The sequence below is a fragment of the Ambystoma mexicanum genome, chromosome 10 (assembly GCF_040938575.1).
Source record: "Ambystoma mexicanum isolate Mex_15411 chromosome 10, UKY_AmexF1_1, whole genome shotgun sequence".
NCBI classification, from domain to species: Eukaryota; Metazoa; Chordata; class Amphibia; order Caudata; family Ambystomatidae; genus Ambystoma; species Ambystoma mexicanum.
Window position 1 is genome coordinate 1,104,524,515 of NC_090932.1, and position 21,756 is coordinate 1,104,546,270.

Consider the following 21,756-nt stretch of genomic DNA (forward strand, 5'->3'; position numbering starts at 1 on the left):
TACACTAACTAAAAAGCAGGCAGATTCTATAGGAATCCATTGTAATCGCCACCTGCCAATCGCAAATGTCACACCGCATTTACTCAATTTGCATTACGAAATCCAAAAACAAAAAGGAGTGCAGGCCATTACTGCTGCATTTAGACCTATGTTTTTCACTACATGGTGCAAATGTGTAAAATTGCATGCAGCGGACCTGTTTGCATGTAAGTGCCGATGTAACAGGGACTCTACGTGCAATTTACACTTCTTATTAAAATGGCCTCCTATGGCTCATTTAATTTCCGTTGAAGACATACGTTTGGAAATATGTCACCACAAGACGTATTTATACGCTTTGATCTGCCCAGAGGAAGTGCAAGTGTGGTGGCAGGATGGTGCGAAAAAGGAAAAAGAATATGCAACAAACATTAATTGTATGGCAGGGCTGTGCAAAAGCAAAAAAGAAGTGTGCAGTGACATTTACTTGTGAAGAAGGCAATCAATATGTACATCTGTAGCCATATTTTTTGAATAATCTATTAAAATAAAACAGGACATAAAACACCTGGGATATATATATAACTAAGCAGCTGTGTGTGGATGCCAGTGTTGGAATAGCAGGGAGTGCTGCATGTCAGGATTGAGCTGTATTAGCTAAACTGTGTGTGGATCCCAGTATTGGAATAGCAGGGAGTGCTGCATGTCAGGATTGAGCTACATTAACTAAGCTGTGTGCTGATCCCAGAGTGTTGGAATAGCAAGAAGTGCTGCATGTCAGGATTGAGCTACATTAACTAAACTGTGTGTTGACCCTATAGTGCCGAAATTGCACGGGGTGCTCCGCGTCAGGATTGAGCTGCATTAACTAAGCTGTGTGTTGATCCCAATGTTGAAATAGCAGGGAGTGCTGCATGTCAGGACTGAGCTGCATTAACTAAGCTGTGTGTTGATCCCAGAGTGTTGGAATAGCAAGAAGTGCTGCATGTCAGGATTGAGCTACATTAACTAAACTGTGTGTTGACCCTATAGTGCCGAAATTGCATGGGGTGCTCCGCGTCAGGATTGAGCTGCATTAACTAAGCTGTGTGTTGATCCCAATGTTGAAATAGCAGGGAGTGCTGCATGTCAGGACTGAGCTGCATTAACTAAGCTGTGTGTTTATCCCAGAGTGTTGGAATAGCAGCGAGTGTTGCATGTCAGGACGGAATTGGATTGGCACATCTGTGTTTGTGTTCCTGTACTGGAATAGTATACGATACTGCAGGACGGTATTGAGGTGCCCTTGTTAAATTGTGTGAGGACCTCAGTGCTGGAATATAGAGGGTTAGGGGAGAGCATGGGGCATTTGCAGAGCTAGAGCTGTGTGTGACTTTATCATCTGCATCGCCTCAGGGGTCACACAGCATCGCAGAATGGCGTCAAGGGCATCTCACCTGGGGTGTAACTTGTACACTGACCCGTCCACTCCCACAGAGATCCTGAGCACGTCCTCCCGGCGGTAATCTCGCATGCGGTTGATCACGGCCGCTAGGCCAGCAGAGCACATCCGTGCTGCCCGCGTGGAGACACTCTCACATGCCAAGCGCACAGTCTCGCAGTCCATTGTGGAAGGCAGCAACCCCAGCGAAGTCAAGATGTTGTACGTCTGCTTGCGGTCCTCAGAATCTCTGCAGGTTGGTAGGGGAAGAAAAATTACTAATTTGAGGAAGGGCATAAGATGAGGAGCTTCCTAAGGCAATCAGCACACACAATATAATCAGCACAGAGGAATCAGAATTATGGCGAATAAAAAATGCTGGGCGGCATGGCCAAAGGGACCAGTTGTACCTGCCTTGCCCAAATGGGGCTCTCTCTACCTTGCAAATTCTCTTCCTTTGTATTTTCACACTATCCCCTTTTGCCGGGATAGTGTGAAGATGTCTGTGCGTGTGGCCACTGTGGGGGGGATGTGCCTGACGTCGCCAGCATTCTTTCCACGACTAGCCATTTTCCCTGCTGCCCCCTCTTAATTCCTGTGCCCTCTAACTCCATCCCTGCCGTCACTTCGCAGCACAGGGCAGTGTTACAAAGGAGAGGTGGTGGGGCCCATCTCAAACAAGCATTAGCAAAACCAACTGTTTGGATTTTCATTTAGCTATGGGCTAGCCCTTTTCCAGGTCCATAACTCTCAACTCATTCGCTTTTGGTGGGTGTCAACCTCCATGGTTCCATTTCACTCACCCGCCAAGGCCCTTACCCACCCATAGTCTTCAATGGTCTCCCACTAGCCAAAAATGAACTCCTCTCTTTTTACCCACCATGACAATTAAAAAGGTTGAAAGGTATGACGTGCCTGGCAAATGCTTGTCTAAAACCTACAAACAAGCCAAAAATGTTGGCTTTGTCAAAGCTTTTTTTAACAGGATTTCAGTGCAAGGAACAGATATAAATCCGGAGGCAGACATATTTATTACACCAGTATCTCATTTACAGCTGCAGTTAAGCCATTATATTTTAGTAGATTGCTTCGAAATAACTCTGGCAGGGCAAAGTCTGATGTTACTGCTTGATTGAGATAACGCAAAGAGGTCCCGGGAGGGTGTGTTTTGGGCAGGGAGTGGCAGGTGATGGATGGGAATGGCCATAGGGATTAGCATGACTATGAGAATTAATTGGGCGGGTATATTGGACATTCATTCCCATGTACGCAATGAAAGTCTATGCTCCTCTGAATTTAATTAGCAGATTTGGGTTTCTGAAGTTCAGCCACGGTTACAGTGTTTATATTTGGAAGCAGAGGTTCACACTACAGAGGATAGTCGGCGCATTGTGTGACCAAGGACGCGCTGAGAAGGGAGTTGAAGCTATGCAGGTGCAATGATAAGTGGTGCTGGGAACGAGCGTGTAAGAGACGAGATGGGGTTTTCCACTATTAACTGGATTTTTCCACTCTGCACCTTCATGCTTGTTGTCTGTCCTTAGGCCGGGGACGGTTGACAACCAAAAGAGGGCAGGGACCAGTCTCCCCATAAGAGAGAGGGCATCAAGTTAGTAGATTCAGATTTGGAACCCCGGGTGAAGAAGTCTCGCTGAGAGGGAGGATGCTCCGTTCCAGACCCCGTTAGAACGTGTGATCTCTCTGTCTACTTGCCTTGGGACTGGGTGGCGTTGCCGTGGTGGAGATTAGGGTTTCTTCTGCAACCATGTTAACGGTGATGTGTTTTCTTTATTGTTATTGACATATGTGTTGATGTTTAACCAACTGTGTTCATTTATAGAATTGTGTGTGTGTGTGTTTATATTGATGCTTGGATAAAAGGCTGATAAAGTGACAATTATATTCTAATTATTGGGTATGGTTGTGAGTTATTGCCTTCCTGAGTCTGAGAACTTTAAGGTGTTCTGATAAGGTATGTTGTTCTCCAGGTAAGGACAAAAAAGAGAAGCAATATCCATCCAATCAAATCACACAAAGAGGGATTTTTTTATTTTCATTTTGGCTCTACCTTCAAAGTTTGCTAAATTATTTATAGATAGAGAGACAGGCTTGGGACAAGACGGTTCAACACTTCACCTCATTCGAGGGAGCTGGCAGTTGCATTCATCTAATCAAATCACAGAGAGGTATGGGTTAGTTGTTTCCATTTTGACTCTACCTTCAACATTTGTTAAATTGTTTAATATGCTTTGGTTTGAGCTGGTGGTTAGTTTATATTGCATTCACACACGGGGAAAGGGACATTAGCCAATCGGGTGGCTGGTACAGCGGGCGAGAATATACGTTCTCTGGCTGCTGTTTCAGACACCCGAGGCACCATTTTTTATTTTATTTTATGTGGGAGCAAATAGGGAGTATCTCCCTGTTGTCTCCCCACCCCAAACTAAACTAAACCTTTCCCTCCACACTTACCTGCGGGACCAGAGCTTTAAGCTCCAGTCTCCTGCACCTCTTTCTCCGGCTGCTGCCATAAAATGGAAAAGGGACCTTTTCTCTTTTCCCTATGGTAGTGGCCATCTTTTTTTCCACCCCCTGCACCCACTCTGTACATTGGCTCCTGAGGGCAAAAAAGGAAAGCCATTCATTCCTCGGATGAACCCTGGGGTGCAAATGGCTTTCATGCCTCATCGGGTGTGGGGGGGCAGACATTGCTGGTAACCGCCCTCCAGACTGAACCATGGTAGGCCCGAGAGAAGCAAGGGCATTGGTGAGTGCTGTTGGCTGGTCCAGGCCATGTCGGCCCACCCCCCCCCATGCTGGGGCGTGAAAGACATAATGTTCTTGTGCAATGATAGACATAAGTTGGCTATTGCATAGTTAAACATATGTTTCCCAGTCCTGCCTCCTTCCCTAGTTTCCGTCCTCCATCTGATCCTGAAGCTCCCAAACTTTCCCCTTTCCATCTCCTATCTCTTTCTCCCTGCTTTACTCATGAATGTACCCCATAATGTCTCTTTCTGTGGATGTTGATAGCAAGGCGCACCCTTCGATCAGGGAGACATAGCGGCTCTCAAAAGATCCTCGGGTCTTCAGCATGTCAGAGGCCTCGCCGTTGAAAAGCAGATTCTCATTGATGAGCTTCATCAGCACCAGCCGTACCAGTTCCCCCATGTACTTTCCCCCGATGATCTTTTCATAGCTGTGGCGGAGAAAAAAAAAATTGGCATGGAATAAAAGGGCTGGCAGTTCTTGGGTATGGAGACTATATTTCTGTGAAGGCCACATATTAGTTGGTAGGGCTGCTAAACCTATACAGTTTTTACAGTATGCACAAACACTAATAGCTAACAAAAAAACAGAAGACAAGTAACACGATTATAGACACTGCAGCCTGGTCCACTGGCCCCTTACAAGGTCTGTCAGAACCCCATCACCCCGCAAAGCGTATCTGTGCCCCCCTTACCACCTCCCATACAGCTAATGCATTGTTAGTGTGCTAGCAACATTTATGAAGCAGACATGCAATGACAATTCTTGTCGCCAAATACCAGGGAAGCCCCAACCTCAGGGGGTGCCTCTGTCTGTGCTGCTCTCATTCTACTTTTAATCATGACAAACAGCACCCCCACTTCGGACTTCAAGGCATTTATGTTTTATCTGTGGTCCTGTTACTGTCAGCAAATGGTGGGGATGTCTGAAGCAAGCGCACACCTGACAACAAAGACTCTCGCCCAGAAATAAACAGAGAGATAAGGGAGACGAAGAGTGAGAGAGGTGAAGATGATACAATGGGCACAGCTAATTCATAACATTTCTTACAGTAGAACAAGGCACAGAGAATTTAAGAGAATCACCCATGGTTAGAGTAAATGTTCCTGAAGAAGTTAGGATACATCCCAAAGTTGCATTGATGTCCCGTGGAAGGTCTGTAAACTATAACTCCCAAAAATTATACTGTTCTGTTAAGCTCTGTTAAGATCTTCCTTCAAGACAGAACGCATACTAAGACAACAAAGTTCTTTGAGAGTGGGCTTTCCAGAACTCACTGAAGAAGAGAACCTTGAGTTCTCTGCTGCATTCAGCAAGGTTCAATTCTTTGCAGAACGCTTTGGCAGGTTTGTTCCAAGTGGATGCTGGGATCAACTGTCAGAAAGATGACCTCCCCCCCCCACAGTGGAGTTTGATAAGCAGGGTATTTGATAAATGGTCTTAGTGTTGGGGCACAGGTTGACTTGGGGCCTGCAGTGGGAGAATGTCAGCCCTTTCCTGTATTGCAGTGGGGTTCTCATGTGACTTTGTGTGTGATGATTGGAATATGGGCTTGGGCAGGGAGCCGGTTTGGGGTTCTTAGGCCTCGAGTGATGTGAGCTTGACTCTTGGTTTGGCTGCTAACCACAATTATGCTATTTTAAAATCTTTGTAGTGCGGTTGCAGGTCTTTCTTGTAGGCCTGTTCATAGCACATTGTAATAGTTCAGTTGAATTCAAACATGTTTAATGTGTAAAAAATCATACGTTTGTTCCTTTTTATTCCTAAAAAGCACCAGCCAAACAAATAAGGGGTGGCAGCCACTTTTACGCACTAAAAAACAGCAAATACCCCCCCCCCCAAAAATAAAATAGGGTGTAAAAATGCTCCCAACAAAAATAGGAAACTAACACATAGGAACCTGTCTACCTGCTTTCATGCACACAGCTCCGTGGATATGTTTGGATCAGCAATACACACACAGTGCCACAGGAAGTAGCTCTGCTACTATTACTGGCCCTCATTACGACCCTTGCGGAAAGCGACTGACCGGAGCGCCACAGCGTAAATAGCGTTTCCGCCATTGCACGAAGGAGCAAAGTGCGGCCCATTCCGACCCATCGGGCACGAGCACCACGCCACGGCGGAAGTGCAAAGTCCGCGATGGCGGAAATGACCCCAAAACGGCCCACACCGCCGCCGTACGGCGCCCTAGGTGCAATACCGCCACCCCTCTTAGCGGTCACCGCAGTGTGCGCCTACCGGAAAGTACGGTGACCGGAAATATACGGAAACGGAAGTAAAAACATGGGCCCGGAACGGGAAACATCCCGGCGTACACCTATAAAACCACTAAAACCACACAACCACTAAAATCACTACCCTGAAACACACCCCAACCCGTCACCCACCCTAGCGAAACCAAGACAAATGGGAAAAGTAGCGAAGAAAGCGTGCGACCGCAAGCGGCAGGTCCACTTCTCCCGCGAGGAACTCACCGTGCTAACAGAGACCCTCCAGGAGAATGCTGCCGTCGTCTTCTCCACGCAAATGACCAGAACGGCACTTGCAAACAAGAAGACCATATGGGCTCTGGTGGCACAGCGGGTAAGTGCGGTGGGGACCGCACCCCGCACCCCACAGCAATGCCGCAAGCGATGGGACGACCTGCGGATACGCGTCCGCAGCATACTCTCTGCCAACCGCAACATTGCCACAGCCACCGGGGGAGGTCCTGAATCACCCATCAAGTTGACCCCCTGGGAAGAAATCTGTGCCTCCACCATCGGAATGGAGAGCATAGAGGGAGTCGGAGGGATGGAGAAAGGAGTGCAGACATCCGAAGATTCAGGTAGGTGTACCAGATAAAACAATGCCAAATCCACACAGTCCATCCATGTGAAGTACCATGCGTCCACATAGTGCAACAGAAACACATGTCCAGGAGAACGGCCACACACATCGGCCTGATAGCGCACGTTAAAACCCACAATAAATACATAAATAATTAAAAACCCCTAATACACGCACTACACGTGCAGCAGGCACACCCTAACTGCAGGCTGCCAAACAACTGCACCCTCACTCCACACACAAATCAAAGCACCTCCAAGGACCCGACCCAAATCACCCTCAGGTACCACCCCAGAGCATGTGATACAATGCCATTCCAATTCCCACAGACCCATCATTAACCCTCGCCCTCCTTTACTCCACCACAGGGTCCGATCCAAACGACGAGCTACAGGACACCCCTACCAGCACACCTGCAAAGAGGGCCAAGACCAACGGCCAGAGACCCTCCACCTCAGCTGCACGCATCAAGACACGGCAGCAGCACAAATCAGGTGGCAGCACAGAGGAGGGAACATCAACAGGCACCCCAGCAGCCAGCATGCCCACAACACCACCACAGGTCCCCCCAATGGATGCCACAGAAGGCACTGCCTCTGGTGGCAGCAGCACCATAGGTGAAACCCAATTGATGGCAGCATGCTCCGACACAGAAAACGGGGATGTCGAAGTCAGATCCATCCATGACCTGTCCCAATCCCCCTGTCTGTCCCATCCCGTACAACATGAGGATACCACGCAGGGGCACCCACAAGACAACGACTGGCCATCCCCCACAAGCCCTGTCGCAAGGCAACATGAGGACAACAGCCCCTCTGTGACACCCCCGCAAATGGGCATGGCCCAGCAGAGGCAACAGTCCCTCGACCAGTTAATCGTGCAACAGCAGCAAATGGCCACACTCCTCAAGGACCATGCCGATGAATGTGGGGGCACTAAGGCAGACATAGAAACATCAACTGAGACACTTAGGGCAGAAATGGAGAGAGGCACAGAGACGCTGAGGGCACAAATGGAGAGTAGCACCGAGAGCCTGAGAGTCCAAATGGAGAGAAGCACCGAGAGCCTGAGGGGGGAACTGCATGCGACGTCCAAAGACGTATGTGCCGAACTTGCCGCAGTGCGCCGTGTGCTCACTGAGCTCTCGCAAACCCTTAGGGACATGCATGGACGTGAGCAGGCAGACACATCATCCGTTGCAAGTTCCGTCCAGGGCAGCCCCCAACGTAGATCTGGAAGGAACCTGCGCTCCACAGGCAGGGGTGCCCCTGATACCCGCAGAGGGGGCTTGCAATAGCGACAGCCCACTGACAATGAGCATCTTTGGACACTGGGGTTCGTGGGGGAGGTAGGAGGGTGGAGGGGGTGTGTTGGGCTCACTTGGGTGGCGGGTCGATAGGGTGTTCAACATGACATCACATATGCCATAAAAAGTGCACGATCAACCAATGAGATGTGTGGACATTGATTTCTGTGTACTAGGCCATCATAGGCGTACAGTCCATATTGTGCATGTCCCAGACACGCACAGTGCCACGAGTCCCGTGTCCATGTATCAGCCACCAGGCGTGAGTGCTAGAAGCATACATCAATGAGATGCTGACGAATGTCACGGGCCTCCGGTGCCTCGCAGACTCCATGAGGTGCTGCCACATCCCCACCCTCATCATGACCATCATCATGTGCTTGCAGTTCTGCGTCAGGGGGCATGGGCACATTTCTACGTACGCACATGTTGTGGAGCATGACACATGCCATGACCATCTTTGCAACCTTCTCATGGCGGTACAGGAGTGCCCCGCCAGACCTGCTGAGGCAGCGGAAACGAGTCTTCAGTAGGCCGAATGCCTGTTCAATGACTACACGGGTACGTGAGTGGGCATGGTTGTAGTCCTCCTCATGCTGGTCCCGTGGGTTCCGGACTGGTGTGAGGAGCCATCTCTTCAGTGGATATCCAGCATCACCTGTATGTGGACGAGAAACGTATGATGTGGAATGCCATTGCTACGTACGCACACCCCCCCCCTTCCTGCCAGGTCATTGCCAAATCACATTCCCCACATAATCATGCATGTAATGAGACTCACCGAGTAGCCAGGATCTGTTCCCTGCGTGTCGCTCCATGTAGCGTGGTATTGTAGAGTTCCTCAAGACCATAGAATCATGGGTTGATCCAGGGAATCGGGCACAACAATGTGTAATGATCCTGTTGGAGTCACACACCATTTGTACATTCAGGGAATGAAATTGTTTTCTGTTGCGGTACTGGGCCTCCATGGCATGTGGGACGACCAATTCCACATGGGTGCAGTCGATGGCACCAATGCAACCCGGTATGCCGGCAAGTGCATGGAATCCCACTTTTGTGTTGGTAATTTCCTGCTCCGAGCGTGGTAGAGAGATGTAGTCGTCTGCGTGCTGCAGGAGGGCATCGAGCACTTGCAATAGTGTCCGTGAGAACAGTGGCTGAGAAATGCCATGCAACTGTCCGACTGTGTGCTGGTAGGTGCCTGTGGCCAGGAAGTGGAGTACAGACACCACCTTCAGTAGGGGTGGGATGGCGGTTGGGCTATCTATCATGCTGACAAGGTCAGCCTGTGTCATGTCCACAATGGCGGCTATGGTGTCCCGGTCCAGACGGTAGAGGGTGTGGATCTGCTCATCAGTGAGGTTGAACGGATGTGCTCGGAGGCGTGGGATTGCGGGCTGCCTGCGTGGTGGTAGTGGCTGTGCTGGCGGCCCTTGCTGGCCCTGCCTTGGCCTCCTCCTCCTCCTGCGTCTCCTTCGTGCGGCCGGTAGCACTTGGTGTTCGTCTTCTTCTTGGAGTTGGAGTAGTTGCAGTGCTATCAGGTCCCCCAGGGCCAACATCGCGAGTCCTGCCGGTAGCATTTCGGTGTGGTTGTGGGAGGAGACTGGCTGTGCAATTTATGTGTTTTCAGGCTGTATGGCCTCCACCTGTGGTGATTAATTCCACCTGTGCAAGCTGCTCTCCCCTTTGGCCGAGCACGTCCGGCGCACAACGCTGCAAATCTGGGAATGGCATCTTGCTATTGCAATCATGTATTTGTACCCGATGGCCGTGTAACATTGGTTGACATGTTCATTCTGCTGTGGTCCCATTGTTGCACATACTATCTGTGCAGTCGCGAACAGACTTGTGAAGGGTCAGTGGAACGTAGTACTCGAGTAACGGTGGGCCCTCATGCATCACTTTACCGAGTTGCAATGACGGGCGGGGCGTCCCATTTGTGGGTGAAGGCAGTTGCCATTTTCACACACAGCCGCACTCGATGGAATAATTAGTGATTTCAAACGGCCACAGATGCCTTTTCGGAGTGATGTTGCAAATGTGGAATTCCAAGGGCGGCGCTTTCGGTTTCCAGCTAGCGGCGAGGAGATGCCCACAGGTCTGACTGCAAATATAACGTTCTGTTGTTCAATGTCCTTGAGACAGGGCCCATGGCGAGGAAGCAATGATTGATATGAATAGTTTGGGATGCGCAATTGCTACGTGGGCGATGAGGCCGGCCGTTCCCACATACATGTTACTTCACAACACTGGAATTACGGGCTGGGGCACTGTGGATTTTGCAGGCTGCATAACGCACAGACTCAATGGATGTTTCTAATGTTATGTGAGTAATTATTCAGGCGTTTTGATTCCGGGATGAGGGAATGATGAATGGATGCATGGGCAGGTGATTTGATACAGAGTTTGCCATGTACAGGGCTTCTTGGGATCTATCCGCCTCCCCTACGCTATGTGATGCAGGGCTGCCATGGTGGGACCATCGTCTATCTGGCCTTGTTGAGCCCTCCCTGTCTCGACACGCCCTCAGACACTTGTGTCCATGCACATTAACATTCCCATCTGATGGATTCTGTTTTGACAGACGCATGCACAGGTACACTCGTTTGTGATGGTGTTTGCACCTCGATATAGATGGTTAGGAGTCGCAAGTGGTTTTGGGGTGGTGATGATCCTTTGGAGTGGGCTAGCATGCATATGGCTGTGGATTTCGTGTGATCATTGAAGTGAGTTGTTGGAATGTAGTTCTGATGGCCATTCTGTTCTTTTTCTTTTCTTTTGGTTGACAGGTATCTCCTCCCCTTTTGCCACTGCCATCTGTATGCCACTCCTGCAGATGGGTTTTACTCCCGACACCTGCTGCTTCGTGTTAATCAGTGGAGCAGCATTACGATCTTATGGGACGATCGCCAATGGCCCACATGCCCTTACGCAGTACTGGTGGCTCGGAGCAACATTTCGGCCTTTCAGCTGGACTAGTGCCTCCCCATTGGGACGGCCCTGCGGTTCTGTGCGCTTCCATGTTGCCTTTTCGTACGTGAATGTGGCTCTGTGTACCATGAGGGAACAGGACGACACACAAGTAGTGGCTGGTCATTTCTTGCGGATGCAGCCCACAATGGTGATTGGTGTTTAGGAGTTCATGGCCTGATGGCTGTATGGGCTTGGTGACTTTGATGTGCATTAAATTTCTATTCTGATTTGGCCCGTGTAGCGTTTTTCTTTGCAAGTGATGTGGCATATGCCTATTTGGGGGGCGATGTATTGTGAGGAGATCTGCATTGGGTTCCAGCTTCGGAGTTTAGTTGCGTGGTACTGTACTGGGCGCGTTTGCCTACTAAGCCCGTGAGGTCAGGGATGGGGGCTGCCAATATGACAGTTTGAATGTTGTCATGCTCAGGGGCGGGGGATTGGGTTTTGTGTAACAGATGCCGGTCAGCCAGGTGGACTGGTGGAATGATGTGATTCTCGGAATATGGCTGGTCACAGGTGCCTGTGTTTGCGTGCGTTTCTTGGTGGGGGACTGTGGTCATGTCCATTGGGATGGCTTCTGTATTCGTGCCATCTGTGCCCTGCAGCTCCCATTGGCCCCTCTTGGGTTTCTTTTGTTCGTTGCCATGCATGGGTGACTTGTACATTTCAATGGTTGCATTGTGGCTTCATTGCACCTACGGGGAGTTGTACTTTGTGGGCAGGGAGCGGTGTACAGGCACTCAGTGGGGCCGTTTACGGTTGATTCGCGATGCCGTACTTCTCACCATGGCGGAATGGTACATTACGCCATGCCTGATGGCGTTAGGTACATGTCCGCTAGGGTCGGAATTGGCGTACCGTTGCGCCATGGTGGTGTTTGCGGTTTCGCATGGCGCGCGCGCGCGTGCTTGGTGCAGTTAGCGTTGGCGTTCACTACGGTGTCGCTAATGGCTTCGTACTTTGTGGTGACGGGTCATAGTCGCACCGAGCGCTATTCGATGGCGGTATTGCATTTCCGCCATCGTTTTCCGATTTCCGCAAGGGTCGTAATGAGGGCCACTGTCTGATCTGAAGAGGTAAATATTTATCCTTTAATATGCATAAATATCTAGGCGCAAAGAAATATTTATTAGAAAACATTTCTGTTTACATTTGTTTACAATGTAAACATATGTTTACTTGCATATCAAATACTCTCATTGGGGACATGGCTTACTTTTTTACTCCCTAAAAATCATTTTACTCTCAACTTTAAAAAATATTGAGCCAAATACTGCCACTTCAATCTCTTATCTGGAGCACTGACCACAAGCGTCATTCTGCAGCATCACATGGCGTGGCAAGCTGAGACATTGCAGGCTTGGTCACCTACTCATTTATTGTTAAGATTGATAATTATTATAATCATCAATAATCATCAATAATTCATTCAGCAGAGAGGGCTAAGATCCCACGCCCGATAGTTTAACTTTGTTGGGCTCCTAATGTCTTTTTCTTTTTTTCTATTATTTTCCATCAGCAGTGCACTTGAGAAAGTAAGCAGCTATGGGAATAGTTCAGGACTGTTCAGCTGTTTTGTGGCTGCCATTTCTAACAAGTTAAGTGTCTCGAGGCTGCACCACGAGTACAACCACTGCAAAACTATAATCACTGCTGCCAGACAGTGCTTTACCCCTACCTACACACTGCTGTCATTAGCTATCCGCTGATCTTAAATGACACCAACTACATACTTGCCAACATTCTGTGACCAAAAAGATGTAGGATTTTTGAAGTTTCAAAAATGTATAATTCCCATAACAATGACATCACACGGGAAAATACATAACATACATTGTTGGCACCGTTGAAGTATTCTAAAATACACAACTCATCAAACAGCACAATATGGAAAGATGTTCAAATGTTAAAAATGTATAATTCTGAACGGTAACTTAACACCAAATTCAATTACCTAACTTCACAGAAGGTAATTACACAGATCTGGTGGGCAGCGTTTGCACTGCTCTGTAGCAGCAGCCCAGGCAGTACATATTTATTGCAAGTTGAACACTGAATGACATGGTGACTGATACCCCCCTTAGTCTGATAGGCAGATGTTGTTTGAAGGTGTTACACTCTGCCACTTGCCTTCGCTGGTGGTTCACCTAAGGGTTGTCCCGGCCAGAGTGCAGGACAGTCACGTAGCTGTCAGGTTAGTGGATTGGGCTGAGCCCAATCAAAGTAATCACCTACCAGTCCGCTGTACCGACTAATTAATGTATTGCATGCTTTGTCCTGGAGCTTGCCTCATAGTCATAGAAACTACTTGTCACTATAAAAAGCAGTAGGATCTGTCACTGAAATGTGTAGGCGGTAGGACTGCTTAATATCTGTAGGGTTGGCAAGTATGCACCTAGTGCAGGAGTCTGCAACCTGCGACTCTCCACGTTTTGGACTACGACTTCCATGATTCCTCACCATTGAATATGCTGGCGGGGGCTGATGGGAGTTGGAGTTCATTACATCTTGCGGGCCAATGGTTGCTGACCCCTGATCTAGTGGTTTAGATCAGAACCAACTTCTTAAGCTGTTAAACCAAAACCAAGGCACTTTGACCAACAGCAAGCATGTATAATCTCACGTGTGTGCGGTCCTGCAGTCTTCAGCATTCCTCTCTGCATTCACAATCGAAATCTCTTTACCTGCAGACATTGCGAAAGCTCGATGCTCCTTTAACTATTTACTTAGCCATGTAGGTATTTTGTAGGCTATCCTGCGTTCACTGTTCTTGGGGTTACATTAGCTTTTGCCATTCCAGTTAAGATATGTATTGTTTATCCGTGACAGTCCAATGCAAACGTTCACCACAACGTCCTGCCATCCCAGCTGAGATTGTGCGTACCCTGATAGCTGAGGTGGCGTCCACATCACAAGGGATTCTGGAAGTATCCTTGAATTACCAGAAATTAAATGTAGGTACATTAAAGAGGTTAAATGAAGGCTAGGCCAAAGCATTTTCCAGCTTCACAGTATCTCTTCAAGTATTCACTTTAACTTTTTTCGGCATATAAACAACCATTAAAGTACAACTATATTTCACAGCACATATACAAATCATACATTAAAACATCCATGCCATTGTAAATCATTACAAAACAAATCATTCTGGATCTAAGATTTTGGGATATGGTATCAATGATTAAATATATTCAAAGTGGACACTTCTTTAAGTAATACAATATACACACCATGTTTTGCCGTCATGAGCGCTATTTCCTCTCCTACACATTTCCTGCCACAGCAACCTATCTCATCCCTTGCTTTTTAAAAAGGGTTGTTATCCAACTGCCTCTTGGCATGGAATACATACAGAAAAATAAAACTTGCACAACGTTTTCTAATGCATCTTTGCTAAAGGGACAATTAGCTGGACAATTTTGTGACCGCTTACCAGTGAGGCAGCATTAGGCAAAATTTCAAAACAAAGTTTTTACAGCATGATCCTATAACTCGACTTTCAAATCCCTGTTAAATTCGGTTAATAACCACTTTCTTCTTTCACTCCAAGATAATCTATAGTTTCTTTTACTCAGTATACAACTATGCAGAAAATGTGTGTGGGCCCTACAATTGAAGGCTTTCTTAACGCGTGTTTTACTTCTCTCGTAATAACACCAGATTTACCACAATTGTGTGCATATCCGATGTCAGCTAAAATTGATTGAATAGACTTTAACCATTCCCAACTGCTTCCTCTAAGGTCATTTACAATTGACCATAAAAGAATTATGCATTGAAAGCTCTTCTAGTATATTCAAATATAGACAAAATGAAATCAGTTAAAAAGATATATCATAATGAATTGGTAAAATGCCTAGTTCCATTATGAGGTAAAGCCAAAAGCTCTTTCAAAACATTTCACTTTTTAACTTCTAGGTTAATCAAAGAAGCATATCCCCAGAGTCCTGCTCCATGTGTTGCAGCAGATTGTAATGTCGATTTCTAAACTTCCAGGCTAGGCTGGATTGCCTTACCACCAGATTTAATTATGAGTGAAAGACATCATGCACTCACTTTTCTTCAACTAGGGTACCCAAGACCCGTCAGAGGCAATCCGAACCCCAGAAAATCAAATGTATCTATGATATAAATCCTTTCTTTGCTGAAAATAAAATTCACATTTATCTTCCTCTGCCTCTGGACTTGGCATGTCATGGCCACTCCTTTGGAGCTATTAACACAGAGGTTAAACTTCTCCAAGACAATAAGTTGGTTAATTGTGCACATAGGTGTTTTAGATATCAAGGCAACATCATCTGCATAAAGTAGTATTGCGTCTTTCGTATATCCTAGCATAGGGGCGTAGCAATCAATACTCTGGATCTCTGTCACTAAGTTATTTATGTACATGGAAAAAAGGAGACAGAGCACAACCTTGTCTCACCCCAATATTGACCCGCAAGTACTCTGTATGGTCTCCTATCGACCACACCTCACTCTGGCTGTATTTCCCTCATTAAGGTTTTGTATGGCTTGAAGTAGCATTTTAGCCATCCTAGAATCTTCCAGCACTTTTCACAATTTTGATTTACCCACAGTATCAAATGCCGTTTTGAAATCCACTGAAAAAATATACAGTGTTTCTTTTTTAATATTTATAGATTTAAAAATGGTAGCACTTAATAAAAAATACCTGTTTGATTGTTCCCCTAGCTTTCCTAAATCCTCCGTGAAGTTCAGACATTTTATTTTGGTAATTTGACCGCTCTTTGAGCATATGTAATAAAACGTTCCCATAGATATTAGCACCAGAATCAATCAGAAAAATGTGACAATAGTTTCCCGGATGGGATTTGTCACCTCTTTTAAACAAAGGAACCATATTGGCTAGTTTCTAGGGTGATGGTACTGTACAATTATTATTTAAAATATTAAAAAAACATTGTTAAAAAAAGGACCCAATATTTTGATATCACTACGATATAAATTCCCAGGAATTATATCCACGCCTGATATCATCCCCAGTTTTTGGGAGACTATCGCCTTAGTCACATCAGCCAAGTTAAACACCAAATGGGTTTCACCTACATCTCGGTTAGGCACCATCATATGGCTAGAGGATACACTATTATCGGTTGTATCCTCCTTATATAGATAACTAAAATATTCCCTCCATTTATCAGCTGATATTGATGCTAGTTCTTGCTGATTTTGTCCATCAAGACCACACTTATTCACCAATTGCCCAAAATGTGTTTGTTTTTGATTGGCTACAGCTTTTATCATCCAAGCTCAGTTGTCTGGTTTTGTGGCTGCCCTCTTCTGTGTTATGAGAAATGTATATTTACTATGGACACGTGTAATTTTCCTGAATGTAATTCTCTACAATTTCTTAGTTCTAGACAAAGCTGAGACTTTCTCTCCCTACATTCTTGGTACTACTAACTATGCCTGGGTAAACATGTCCATATTTATTATTATTCCTGGGATTTGGTTGGGTCAAATATGGAGCAATTTTACTGCATGAACCTGTATATAAACATTCAATATTAATCTTTTCTAAATCAGATGTTAAAAAAGCATCCTCAAACAATGGTAGAACTCCGAAAAATATTTTTGACAGGATAGCCTCAAGATCCAGAACATGCCATTTAATTCTTTTCCTATTTTCACTATCATAATGATTTTGATTAATAAAAAATGGTAAACTGGTATCATTGGTTACAAATTTGCTTTAAAAGAGCAGGATCACGCTCAACTCTTTCTATAACTTTTTATTCAACAGCTGAATACAGACATTCTAAATTTAAAAGGATGAAGTCCAAATGGGATCTTGTCATGCCTCGCTTAAAAGTAGGAGCTACAGGTCTATCACCATTGACCCTGCCCTTTGCAGCTCTTACACCCAGCTCCATAAACTGTATAGCCATTTTTGTTGCCTCACAATGATTTGAGCTGGAGTATGTAGCATCAATGTTTGGAATATTCCAGGCTTCATTCTCCTCCACTGCAACTTACCACAAATAGATTAAAGGTTCACATTGATTGCACATTTTGAACCCCTGTCACAAATATCGTAGAATCTTTCTTTGACAGTGGTGTTGATCTACAAATTTGTATCAATATCTCCATTATTTTAATTGCCCCAATCCAATCTACCAGGTTTAATACAAACATTAAATAGTCTTTTCTTTACAAGATTACAAGTTTAAAACGTTTAACTCATTAGGTCAGAACACTGGGTATCAACCTCCTTAATCGCCTTGAGGCCTGCAGGCGATTAAGGCGCATTAAGAAGAATTAAAATAAACAAATAAATAAATAATCACATATTTACAGGACTTTGAGACCCACAGTTGGACGATCTCCTTGACCTTTTTCAGCTGCAACCGAGAAAGTGTAATACCCTAACTTCTTACTTATAGCTGTTAGGGACCATGTTTTCTGTAAGCAAATAATATCCCTCAATTTTATAAAATGTTTCCAATTGGGGTCTTCCCTCTTGCTTTCTAGTCCCACTATATTCCAAGTTATAATAGTTTGTGTGATCACACTATTAGGGGTAGTATTTTCCTTAGACTTAATCAGGTCCTTGCTAAGTGAAGGGAGTTAACAACAATCTTCTTATATACCCCATTACATACATTGTTCTCTTTAATCATTGGGGTGACAATTTCAAAATTCCTATTAGTCATTTGGTGGTTAGAAATTACATTTGGGGCTTGGGCTTTAGCATTTCCTGTTTGTATGTGCTTGCATAAAGAGTTGTTAACTCCCTTTGGCGGATAGGTCCTAAAATCTATTGACAACAGTCTTCAAGTACTGAAAGTTGAGGTCTTCAACAACTTTATCTGTATCACAATCAGATAGCTCCTCTAACAAACACATGGCTCTCAGTGCCAAGCTAAGAGATTTGATTTTCTTCATCTCCTTAGGACACTGTGCCCACTCCAGTATGAAGTCTGAAGCGAAGAGACAGAGCTGCTTTATGTAACTGCCCACACCAAAGCATTACCTTTATGTACACCAACTATTCCAGCAACACTCCCTTTGGGCCATCAATTCACATTATTCCAAAAACATACAAATCTCACAAATCAATAACATTATCTTGTAGCCTATCATAGCAGATAATACAAGCCATCCTTTAACCTATGTCCTCAATAACAAATGTAACCAAGTCTCATTATCTACAAGGAAACTTCCCTGCGCAAGGTACCAAAATACCCTTCACTTTTAGCTACAGAGCGTGTCTTCAGCTCAGACCTCTTCACAACCCCTTGAGTACGACCCAGAAATGCCTCATTCACGGGACCTGGCAAATAGATCTGGAGTGGCGAATGGCCTCTAGGTTCTCACCTGAGGGCCAGGCTCTTCCAGTGTCCTTTCCAAGACAGTTCCAGGTTTTATGTCTAGTTGTGATAAACATCATCCCACAGCCATGTGAGCCTGTTTTCTTTTTTTGTTTTAATCATCGTCATCCCAGTGTAAGAAGTCTCTTGTTTATCGTTTAATGAATCTGTTCAGCATTGTTACAGTCACCATAGATTCCCAACATGACTGCTAGCGAGCCACCTCTGATCAAGTATCTAAACAGGCCTAATCCAGTAGATAACCTACAGAGCTAACAGGAGACTAATTTCAGCATCACCACCCAATTAAGAAGTCTTGATGAATCCTTTGATTTAACCATGAATCTAAGCAGGGAGTAATACACCCAACAAGATCTTTTTAGCCTTTGTGAAAGCTACAGAGGCCTTAAATATTCAATTGTTCAAGTCTGCACCCCATGATGAGGAAAATTGTGTGAAAATGGTGGCTAAGACAGTGTATCACAAAACAAACTTGCATGTGGATGTCACAGTTTCAGAACAAATTCTGCAGATTGAAATAGCAGTCCTATTGAAACCCTTTCATCGGTAGACTTTTACAGCTGATGCACAACACCAAGGGCACTTTGCGGCAGGGCTCATGCAAATGCTATTTGGTAGTAACTGTAGCTGTCAGCAAAGGAAAGGATCCAGGATTCTCCCATGCATTTGGTATGGTGTACAGCCTGGGAGAAGCAGGCTAAAAAGGGTTAACCACCTTATGAAGCAAAGGAAGATAAATGAATACCTGTACAATTTAGACTGTGATGTAGCCTATTACAGGAACCACATTGACAGCCCGGTTCCAGTTGACATGCTGAATGAGATAGATGCCAAAAACACGCTGAAACAACATGATCAGGAGCCGCACCATTAAAATCACTCGTCAAAGTTCCTTGCTCTGTGATGGGAATTGGCATGCCTAACTTCAGACATCACAATTATGAGTCATGGCGTACAAAGAGGCAGGGATTCCTGCAGACTTTACCTGCTTTTTAGCATCTGCTAAAAGCAGGCAGAGTCCACAGTAATTCCCTGTAATGATGGCCTCAAAGTTTTTTCATGGTGGCTGGCATTACTGATCTCTGCCATATGCATGTATGTAATGCAGAGATCTGCCTCTCAGTACCCTTCATCACACCATTACCTAAATGGCCAGAATTGTACAAGAACTGCATGGCACATTGAAGTGGCAGCAGGAATATAGTTCTTGCAGGATTCAGATGTGCCCATCAGTGTGAATCCCTTAGTAGATAGAAAAAGAATCAAAATGGTCATATTAGAAAATGTGATTGTCACAGAAGCACTGTCGTTTTATTCTTTATTCTTTGTAGACCACTAGCTTGCATGTGCGACTGCTGTATCCCCATGTATGCCATTAACAACTGCTTTAGATTTTATTGATTATGCGTACATTAGTTCCCAAATGTTGGCCAAATTGAATGCGCTTGGAGTGTCTGACACTTAATCCTCTGTGGTCGAACTTTCTTTTAGGTTCACTAGCATGATTTTTGGTGACCTACCATCTTTGGATTTCCAGCCCCTCAGAGCCATTAAGAGTTTTCCAGTAAAGCAGAAAAGGCAGTAGAAGCTTCAGATGAGCCCTCTTTGTTTTCACTGAACTCCTGACTCTGTGATCTGTTCTTTCTTGGTATTTTGTCCCAGCAACTGGGAAAATCCCTGGATTGATTGATAGCAGTTCTACAACCATTGAGGTGCACACTATTCCCAACACCCGGGCTTACCCGGATGCACAGCTGAGGACTACACATCTAGAGCTCACCCCGAGGTGCCATTGCCATCTGGGTTTCAACCTCAAAGATCTTACTCCAAGGTACCATGGAGGTCTAACACTATTAAACAACTCTCCAAAGAACCAAAAGGTTTAAAATCTCATCCTGCAGATTGCATTTCCAATTAATAAAGGGTCAACCGCCACTGTGTACTTCAAGGTGTTGATGGGCCTCACACCTGAGATGCACACTAAACCTACGTTTCTGATGTTCCAATAAGTTTCTGATGTTTATAAGCCTGGCCTTGCTACAATAATATGTGCATTTCTGGTGCTATCAATCACTGATGCAACAAAGCACTTTAGTTTATGGATGTCGGCATTAACGTTTACTGATTGCATTTTTTCGGCTACCAATTGTATGAATGTATTAGATAATTTTGTCATTCATGAATCACATGTGGAATGTTTTTTATATTTTGTAATGACAGTTTTTAACAGATGTTGAGACATCAAGTGTACAAAATGGCGCAATGGTTGAGGGTATTGTTTCCACCCTGACCCTGGCATATGGATAGACGTGCTGCCTCTGACACAGAGTTGTTTTGTTATATTTCTAAGCCTGGCCTGCACCAAAAGCATTCTAATAAGCAGCATGATGTAGCAATTGGGCCTCGCCAGTGCCACCGGTCTCATGACACCTCGGCTTCCAAAGATGGTTGGTGAAGCTCAAGTAAATGCTCTGGCCCACTTGCTGCAGCTGATTCCAAGGCCTGGTTGGCTATGATAAGACTGCCATGCCTTTTCATCCAGCCATTGCTGGAGTTGAATGTGGTTTGGGTCAGTGCCCCTTTTGTATGACCCTTGATCACTATGCAAACACTGTATGATTGATGTCAATTGGACCACACTTGTAAGGTGTTGTTCTGGGATGTCGCTGAGCACTGAGAAACTGCATTTTTAACGTATTGTTTTTTTATAACGCGCTTAATACCTGAGTTCGGTTTCTAAGCGCAGATCTGGGATTCGAGCCTCTGTTGCTCTCCATTGCCTTGCTTCCAAGACCAGCACGCTGCCCCTGTGCTATCCTCCGCTCATAGGGAAAAGTGGTTTGAATAAATCCACTCCTACCAAGCACCCATAAGTTACACAGTGAGAATCTTTGTTATATTTCTTCATACATGCTTCTGAAAAATAAGTTCAAATGATGATGGTTTGGGCCGCATCCCTTGTTTATTTAATTAAATGTTTCCAATATCTTCACATATCCAGTTCTGTGCATCACCAGACTTAATTATATTACAATATGCAATGTTTCAGGATCATTCCCTTCATGAGGAAGGGCTATACGAAAATACAAAAACTGCTTGTGAACTTACTGAGAATTGTA

The 21,756-nt window shown here is 45.4% G+C and overlaps 1 protein-coding gene across 1 annotated transcript in view; it reads right to left on the minus strand.

Annotated features, from left to right (window-relative positions):
• GCK (glucokinase) overlaps positions 1 to 21,756 on the minus strand; it is a 406,174-nt gene that overhangs the window by 43,798 nt on the left and 340,620 nt on the right. The window contains exons 8-9 of the mRNA XM_069618957.1: positions 4,443 to 4,598; positions 1,416 to 1,649 (exon numbers count right to left, since the gene is read on the minus strand). Coding sequence (XP_069475058.1) covers positions 1,416 to 1,649; positions 4,443 to 4,598 — 390 coding nt within the window. The remainder of the gene's footprint in view (positions 1 to 1,415; positions 1,650 to 4,442; positions 4,599 to 21,756) is intronic.